This window comes from Callospermophilus lateralis, chromosome 6 (assembly GCF_048772815.1).
Source record: "Callospermophilus lateralis isolate mCalLat2 chromosome 6, mCalLat2.hap1, whole genome shotgun sequence".
NCBI lineage: Eukaryota > Metazoa > Chordata > Mammalia > Rodentia > Sciuridae > Callospermophilus > Callospermophilus lateralis.
The window spans coordinates 143,694,117-143,703,652 of NC_135310.1; the positions used below are offsets into that span (position 1 = coordinate 143,694,117).

Sequence of the window (9,536 nt, forward strand, 5' to 3'; positions counted from 1 at the left end):
GCTAAAAGAAAATCTATGGGTTACAGTATTTTTCATAATGAAAAACATTTAGAGAGTTTATTTTAAAAATATTGTAGTCTGTATTGTTATGCTTTTGTCTAGGAATGGAATTTTCCAAAATGTATTTTCTAAGTGATATTTTCATTTTCTATTGCAATATTATTCCAATAAGTCATTTAAAGATTGAAACTTGGGGGGAAAAGACATAAAGTAAAACTTGGCTGAGATATGGAAGACTAAAAGCTATGCTAAGAGGTCAGAGGTTTAAAGAATTAATGTTCTAGTCTGCAAATGTATAGAATATATGGAAGACTCACAGGATGGTGTATACTGTAGAGAAGGAAATAGCAGCTGCATTGAGCTCACTTCAATGTAATGTACTAATAGGTCAATGGGTCTGTTAGTTGTATTAGTCTGTTTTTCATTAGTGGAATACACTAAAAATTTTGTTGATAGGGATGAATGTTCGAAATATTTAGAAATTATTTCTCATCACTCAAATAAGCGCACCCAAGAATAATTCATAATTAGGCTTTTTCCTTAAGTGATAAGTCTTAAAATAAGAAGAGAATTGTCTTATAATTTTAGCTTATAAAGAAATACTTAAAACAGGGCACATATAAACAAAAGAAGTGCTTATAAACAAAACAAAAAAAAAAAAAAAAAAAGAAAGAAAGAAAGAAAAGGAAATTAAGCTCACAGTTTGGGAGGATAAAAGCCTAGACCATGTGGTGCTGTCAGGGGTGAGGGCCCCATGGCTGCATCACCTCATGGCATATGGCATCAAAATGGCGGGATGAGTGGAAGAGGGAGAGATCACAGCACCAGACAGGAAAGGAAGCCAGAGAGTGATTCAGAGGTCAGGCTCAAGCTTTTATAACAATTTCCTTCCCTGAGAACTGACTTAGGGGTCACGCAAGAACTACCTTAATGGCTTCTGAGGGCGGGGCTCCCAATGACCTAAAGGCCTCCCTCTAGGCCCCACCTTTTAAAGGTCCCACCACCTCCCACCATCACCGTACCGTGGATCAAGCCTTCAACACAAGAACTCTTGGTGGACAAAACAAACCAAACCATAATACTAGGGCTTCTTCCAAGTATGAGAGTAAGAGGTGAGGCCCCCAATATCACTGATTAAAGACCATCTCTTCCATAGCCACCCATAGATCAAGCCAAGAACAGTATTTGGTTCTTTTAATAACCTGATCATAACAAGGACTCTCCCAGTAGTTGTCATAAAATATGACCCTAGATATAAAGATGTCACAGTGCATTGTTTTCTCTTTGGTCTACTTGGGCCCCTTCCTAGGTCATGGGTATTCAGTGAACATTTGTTAAGGGCATATTGATTTTTCGCTTTGTTTATTGGCTGAACTAGGCATAACTTAGATTGAAAGAGCTCTCTTGTCCTTCAGGCTCATTCCCCACAAACAGGAAATGATTTTGCATCTCCCTGTCCAAGCCCAGTTCCTGACAAAATGGATCAGCTTAGTGCTAAGTCCCTTTTTTTTTTTTTTTTTAAGAGATATTATTGCTGGAAACTTGGCAGCTTGTTCTCTCAAAGTGACAGCTTTCAAAAAGTCTACCTAACACAATTTAGCCTAATTCCAAACACATCAGAAAATGGGCTGTGGAATGAAAAAAAAAAATCCTCTCCTCAGGAACCAGTTGCCTCTCTGTCCTACTCTTTCTCTAATATGAAAAAAAAATGGATTATATTCTCCCTGGGTTGTAAAAATATTCTTCTGAGAATGATTGTACCTGTCACAGATGGAATCTTGAAATAAGTAAAATGTTTAGGTTCATATTCTAGGAATTCCCTGGTGAGCTGAATTCTCCATGCAATCTTTGGTAATGTTGTTACTAACCTATAGGCATAAACACTATTCATGCAGTAGGTCTGTCGGTGGTGGAGAGAACAATAGGAAAAAGGTCTCTTGCATTTCTTTGGGATATGTGAAATTTTAGACTATCCTGTTTAAAATCATTTTAGTCATTTTCTTCTTCAGCAACTAATTTTTAAAACAGTTGCTATTAAGAGGCCCTTCAACTTCCTACAAGGGGGTAGACCAAGCAACTTAGTGTGACCACGTCTCAAAATAAAAATAACTAACTAAATAAAAAGGAATGGGGATGTGACTCTGTGATAAAGCACCCCTGGGTTTAATCCCCAGTACCTTAAAATGTTTAAGAAATGATCAACTTCCTAGAAGGAGATAGACCAAGAGAAAAAGGGTTCACACCTTCTCCAGGGGCTAGAATCCCTCTCCTGTAGCCTGGAGTACCTCTTTCTCTCTATTTTCTCCCCGACATTACAGTTACCTTTATAAAATGTAATCTTGCTATTGGGAATCTGAAAGGATGAAAGGCAAGGTCTTCAATGCCCATTTTAGTGGGATCCCTACCATCTCTCAGGCTTCTCTCTTACTCCCCTAGACACTCCTCACTACTTGGCCTATGCTATTCTCTCTGCTGAAGAGGTTCCCTCCATGCACCTGTCTATCTGGAACATTCTGATTCATCTTCTAAGACCCAGTTCAGAGATCTGTCATACGAAGCCTTTCTCACCCTCTTCCTTGCTCTGCCACACCACAAGATGTCCCTTTTGATTATTTCACAGGTATTTTCATAAATCTCACTTAGTTATTGCACTGAATGGCGATGATCTTTTCTTGTTTGTTTCATCTATTAGACTGAGAGCTCTCCATCTATTAGACTGGAGGCTTGGGACTGACTTAGTCATTTTTGTGTCCCTGGAGAGAGCCTGGAGCTGCTCCTGGCACATACGTGACAACCAGTGTATGTTTCTGACAAACTGAGTGAAAGGCTGAACTGGTTCTAATTTCTTAATCACATATAGAATGCTTCTTTTATATCTTCAGTAACCTTGAATCCAGAGTTTACTCCCATCAAGTAAAGGTTGATTGTTAACTGGTTAGTTGGTTGATTTGGTTCTGACAGCGATGGGAGGGAGAAGATTCTCAGAAAAACAAAAGGTCCATTGGCCTGAAAACTACTAGACCCTACATTTTTTGCAAAAGCAGGTTCACTTTCTTATTTGATTTCAATGCAAATAAATATGCAAATTACTGCTACAAATGATCACCTCCTGCTAATAACACAGAGTCGAACAAGCCCAAGAATATAAGGTGATCTCCTGGAATAATACATTTCCAGCCACACATAATTTGATACCAAAAAGGCTTTATATATATATATATATATATATATATATATATATATATATATATATATCTCAACACCAACTGACTACACAGAATAGTCTATTAGAAATTAATGTAAATCCAAACAATCTGAGGAGATTCTCAAAGTACTTTTCCTGCCCAGTGACTCTGGAGGTTGAGGCAGAAGGATCACAAGTTCAAGGCCAACCTCAGCAACTTAGTGAGGTCCTAAGCAACCTAGTGAGACCATGTCTCAAAATAAAAATAAATAAATAGAAAGGAATGGGGATGTGACTCTGTGATAAAGCACCCCTAGGTTCAACCCCCAATACCAACCAACAACAAAAAGAATCCCTAAAACAATTTGAGGATGTCAGGTCAGATATCCACTGACTGGCTAGTCCCGCCTCTGAGATCCCATCTTTACCTCAAATATTTCAGTTTTTCCTAGATGTTATGATGTATATGGGAGGAAGCTTATGTGAGTCCAAACATGTTGATAAAGATTTTGCTTTACTAAAATCCTCCCCACACCTTTTAGGGGAAGGATATTGCCATATTGCCCAGGTCGACCTTGAACTCCTGGTCTTAAATGATCCTCTTGCCTCAACTTCCCAAGTAGCTGAAACCACAGTTCTTGCCACTCTAATACAATAATTTCTAACCAAATATTCACAGCCATGAGCGAAGGGCATTGTACACATCCGTGTATATTACATACACCATATGCACTGATGGTCAGGATATATTGCTACAGGATTCATCCAAAGGACAAAGTTGGCATTTTCCTCTTTTTTCCTCTCTGAGCTTCTTGATCAGTTCCTCAATAGCAGCTTAGGAAAGGGAAGAGTCACCATTAAAATTAAAAGGAGGAGGAGGAGGAGGGGGGGAGGAGGAGAAGGGGGAGGAGGAGGAGGGGGGAGGAGGAGGAGGGGGAGGAGGAGGAGGAGGGGGAGGAGGGGGAGGAGGAGGAGGGGGGAGGAGGAGGAGGAGGAGGAGGGGGAGGAGGGGGAGGAGGAGAAGGAGGAGGAGGGGGAGGAGGGGGAGGAGGAGGAGGAGGGGGAGGAGGGGGAGGAGGAGAAGGAGGGGGAGGAGGGGGAGGAGGAGAAGGAGGGGGAGGAGGAGGAGGAGGGGGAGGAGGGGGAGGGGGAGGAGGGGGAGGAGGGGGAGGAGGAGAAGGAGGAGGAGGGGGAGGAGGGGGAGGAGGAGGAGGAGGGGGAGGAGGGGGAGGAGGAGAAGGAGGAGGAGAAGGTAGTGTTTGGTTTAGGGCTCTGTGTTCTAGAGCCAAAGACACCCTGATAGGTGACCAGGGAGTGAAGAGTGCTCCTGGAGGCCACTAGTGGCTACTGGGTAAACTGCAATAAGATGGCATCAAACAAACAAAACAGAAGAAATGATTTTGCCTTCCTAGCATTAGTCTCTTAGCAGGGATAACTTGGGGAGAACTTGATATATTTAGTGTCAGAAAATCTGCTTTTTGGACAAACAGAAATCTGAAACGTACAGAGTCACCTCCTTGTTCAGATTCTTTGTATACTGGTATTGTTTTCTGTCCTCCTCATTTGGGACTTGACAGCTGTGATTCCTAGGCTCAGAGGAATCAGCTGCATGTCCTCCACAGCATCAGTGACTAGCTTACCTGAGTGAAAATATTAAATGAATGCATGTTTTTGAAGTCTGGAACTTGTCATTAAAAATAAGATTATTATGATGGTAGGGGTGATGGGTCATTCGATTTACAAGTGACTGTGTTCATTCATTCAAATCATTCTGCAGTCACTGGACATTCATGTCCTTGTGTCAGGATCTCTATGACTATCCCAGGGTGTCACTTGGGTTGTGGACACATGATTGCCAAGTAAATAATGCCAAAAAAATACTTTTTCAAAATAATTGAGTCAAGCTCTCTGTTACCCCTACCTCCCAACATAAACAAACAAAACCAGTTATGTCTGATTTTTTTTTTTAATAACCTGACCTGAACATGTCTCTGACAGTTTTGACACCGTATTGGCAACATTTTGTTTAGATTTCAGATTTACAAAGTGTTGTATATTTCCTGTAGGATCACTGGATACTTGTTATTCTGATCTTGTAGGGGTATGATCATTTCCATGATCCAAATCAATAAATATTTATTAATCATGTGCTTTAGGTTAGACCTACTACAGACACTATCCATCTGATCCTCAGGACAGCCTGTAAGGTAAGTATTACTTCCTTTTTGCTGATGGGTAAACTGAGGCCACAGCACAAGATGACTTGCCCTGGGTCCTAGGACTGGAATCTCGGTCCTCTGCCCCTTGCACGACAGGGCTCTTTGCTCCACTGTACTGCCTGTGGGAGAATCACATTTCTCCTCACGCATCCTGGTAAGGATGATGGTGCCCCTTGCTCTTTCTGCTCCAGCTGCCCACTTCTTGTAGTGTCTAGGTGCCCAGTGTCTTCTCTGCCAGAAGGGAATTTTGCTAGAGAATGGAATTCTCCAAGGTGACCCCCTTGATAGTTGGATGTCTGCTTTCCAATTTTGTTTCAGTTCTTAAAAAGAAAAAAGACTGCTGGTGTGGGCAATGAAGAAATGAACTGCTTGCTTTGAATCTATTTCCAAACTACCTTTGTCACCGGGGTTGAGATAAGCTGATTAACATGTCCTTTCCCAACTTGGCTCTGTGGTTCTATTAGTGAGGTTTTAGAGTGTGGCCTTAGTTTGGAGAGTTAGTTTCAAATGAGTTTATCTTGCTTCTTCCAAAACTGTTCTCTGTGTTCAACTGAAGATGTCCTTGTGTTTTGTGAGCCTCTACCCCAAATCTGGAGGGTACCTGCTGATTACCTGTTTACACAGTTTGATATCAAAGTGTCTAAATGTGATAGTGGCAGAACCCAACCTGTCTGCAAGGTCTGAAAATTTCTCTGACTTGCTGGATTTGTAAATAACCAATGCCGTCCTTTCTCTCTGCTACCCAGAGCTCTGCCTCCACCTGGGTTTTCACACACACAGCCACAGAGTGACTGTGCTCACCAACCCCAGCAAGAAGGTGTTTATCCCTCAACGAGATGCAGCACAGAGAACCCTAAAGAGAAAAATTGGGTTTGGGTGCATAAATGCTCCTGCAAAAAGAGCTCTCAGCTAGATGCCATTCAGGGACATGAGTCTGAACATCCCTGCAGTGGCCCAAGGGAATGGCACCCGCATCACCAAGCCAGCTCTGGCACCTGGGCCCTTCACAGTTGACAGGGCTGAGAGAAGGTCAGCTGGTGGCTGCCATACCCAGAGCTGCTCCCATGGGATCAGGAGGAGGCAAGAGGCAGGGGAAACAGCTTGCCTTGCCTGCTCCCCTGGCTGATCTAGAGACAAATAGAGGGCTTCCATCTCTATTACTGTCAGAATCTGGCACCTCTCTCGCCAGCTCTGAAATTCACAGCAGTGGATGGAGGAGGGAGGAGGGAGATGGAAGGAGGTGCAAGCCAGACAATCAAAAAACAGACACAATATTTTGGAAGTGGAATCTTCCAGTTAGAGAGCATTCTCAAAAGTGTAGAGGCTGCTTAAAGGTGCATTCATTCAGCACCTTTGTTTTGTGGAGGAAATATAGTTGAAAAGTAAAAAGACAAAGAGACTTCTCTGGGGTTACAAGGTCAATAAGTGGCAGAACTGGGTAAAGGAGCTGGGTCTCTGGTGCTTTTCCCACTCAGAAGAGGATTTGGGAGTCCTTTCTTGCAGATACGGGCAGGGGCATCCTTTCTTGGAGCTCAGCTGAGACAGAGGATGCTCGCGTAGCATCCACAGGGAAAGAGAGGCCAGTCAGGGCTCTGCCTGGATGCAATGGTTTATTCCTACCTTGCAGGTTGACACCCCGGGGCACCAGGCCCTGCAGCTCCTCCGTGGGGAGGTCGTCTTCTGCTGCATTGGAGTTGTTGGGTGGGACTGCTCTCCTGCCTCCAAAGGTGGTTCTGGAAGTGTCTGACATTCTCAGATTTGCAAGATCCTTGGGAGAAGAGGAGGAGACCACAGGAAAGGGAGTGTGAAATGAGTTCCATCTGAGACAAGGATTCCAAAATAGAGAAACGCACATATCTGCGTGTGACAGCACCCGAGCAACACATTCTGAGTTTCACATAAATAAAAACTCACAAGTGGCAGCAAGGATTAACCTAATGATGGAGTGCAGTCCCCAAGGATTTCGGGGGGGATTTTGTTCACCAAAACATACGGAAAACAGGGAAAAGTGGGTTGATGGGAGGGAATGAAAAATTTTAAACATTTTAGAGAGCAGAGTTTTCCCTTCCCCAATATCCCAGAAGGCAACATCTTTGTAAGAAACATTGACTGACATAAGCATGTACCTATGCCTACTTCATATGTGTTTATAAGACCTAAGACACTTTTTGATTTTTGGTTGTAGATGGACACAATATCTTTGTTTTATTTTTATGTGGTGCTGAGAATGGAACCCAGGGTCTCACAAATGCCAGGCAAGTGTCCTAGCCTTGAGCCACAACCCCAGTCCCCTAAGTCACTTTTAAAAATAAATTCATACAACTGTTTCCAGGTAAGTGTTTTCTTCCAAAGCATTCCCATTTGCAGTTTAATTCAGTCAATGTTGACTGAGGGCCTACTACGAGCCAGACTGTGTTCTAGGTACTTGGGATAGAGAACAGAACAGAATTTCTGCCCTGGGAGATTATAGGGCAGTAGGATTAGGGAGAGGCCGTACCCAGAATTTTAAATCAATCAGTTGGTGTGTTAGGGTGGGTGGAAGTGCTTTGGAAACAAGTGAGGAGATGGAGAGGTTAGGAGGTGCGAAGGAGGCCCACAGGCAATTTAGACTCTGTGCAGGCAAACAGCCAACCTAAACACCACACACCTTAGCGCAGCCACCAATAAGCACTTGTTGACCAACTGACCAAATGAAGGGGACTTTGTCTCTGGACCTTGATCACCTGGATCACCCTGTCATCACTCCTGGCAACTTGGCTGTTTTCACAAACCAGGCACACCCTCAAGAGATGAGGCGCTGCCATGACAGAGTCAATTAGATTAGTCTGGGAAACGTGGAGCAATAGAGCAAGAGGCTGAGGACAGAGCCATTTGCCAAGGTATTTGGTCTTGGAAGGAGACAGGAGTGTTTGGAAGGATAAGGTCCAAATAGGTATCCATAATGTCTCTAAACATATTTACGCACAGTCCCTGATGGGCTGAGGGGAGGGAGGGAGCCGGGAGAGACAAACGGGTTTAATGATGGAATGAAAGCAGGAAAAAGCAGTCCCCTGCTGAAAAATAGCAAAGGTAAGGGCTGGACCACTCCAGGGGCAGGTTTGGAGGCAGGTTTGGAGTAGGACAGGATGCCACGGTGCCACAGAATATCAGAAGAGGGAGCAGTTAAAGCAGAGAACTGGCCGGGTGAGGTGCGCACACCTGTAATCCCAGCAACTGGGGAGGCTGAGGCAGGAGGATCGCAAGTTCAAAGCCAGCCTCAGCAACTTATCGAGGCCCTAAGCAACTCAGTAAGATGCTGTCTCAAAATAAAATATAAAAAGTGCTGGGGATGCGACTCTGTGGTTAAGCACCCTGGATTCAACCCACATTCAAAAACCAAAAAGCAAAGAATTGGGATACCCCAAGGCCATTCTGGGTGGGTCTGGGGAAGGGGGTGGTTCAAGTTCAACCCTTGCTTTGGTACTGGGAAGCTGACGGGCAGGAGTTGGAATGGGAGAACCTGCTCCTTTGCAGGCAAGTAGACATTCCTGCCTGGTGCTAGCTTTTCCTGTCCCCTACTCCATACTTTGCCTCCCTGAGGAAAGGTGCCTGTCCCTTGGGGGAGCACCCCCAACTCCCCTATTCATGGGCCTCAGCCAGCAGTGCTTTCAGGATGGCTTCATGGAGTACCTAAGAGGTGTCCCACTCTAGAGCGAAGCTGGGTCTTGCGAAGCTAAGGGGCCAAGAGCTGGGGCTGGAGGAAAGGAGCTGCCTCTGCCCTCCTCTTGAGCAGGAGCAGCCCCCTCACCAGAGACCCAGGCACAGCGGACAGTCGCAGCTGGCTGCAGGGTCCCAGGGTGCAGGGCTGCGGCTTACCTGCGTGCGCTCCCCAAGGAAGTGCCCTAGCGTAGGCTTGCTCTGTGCCTCTTGGGGGCTTCCTCAAAAGGACGGAGGCAAAAGGACCAGAAAGTTGGCTCTTAAATAACTTTCCAACAGCTCCCACCCTCCTCCGCCCGCCCGTCCTACGGGTTTTCTCCTCCCCCTTCTTGAAAGCTGGAGCTAGCAGAGGAGTTTCAAGGACTTCCCCTTTACTTCTGCAATCCTGCCCTGTTGATCAGGCATGCGCCCCCTTTCTCCCCGCCCCCGGATCTCCT

At 44.7% G+C, this 9,536-nt stretch overlaps 1 protein-coding gene across 1 annotated transcript in view; it reads right to left on the reverse strand.

The window, feature by feature from the left end:
• The window catches only part of F13a1 (coagulation factor XIII A chain), a 164,889-nt gene extending 155,568 nt beyond the window's left edge, over nt 1-9,321 (reverse strand). Inside the window, exons 1-2 of the mRNA XM_076857889.1 lie at nt 9,259-9,321; nt 7,024-7,171 (exon numbers count right to left, since the gene is read on the reverse strand). Of these exons, the coding sequence (XP_076714004.1) occupies nt 7,024-7,153 (130 nt within the window). The 5' untranslated portion in view covers nt 7,154-7,171; nt 9,259-9,321. The remainder of the gene's footprint in view (nt 1-7,023; nt 7,172-9,258) is intronic.
• Nucleotides 9,322-9,536: the final 215 nt, after the last annotated feature.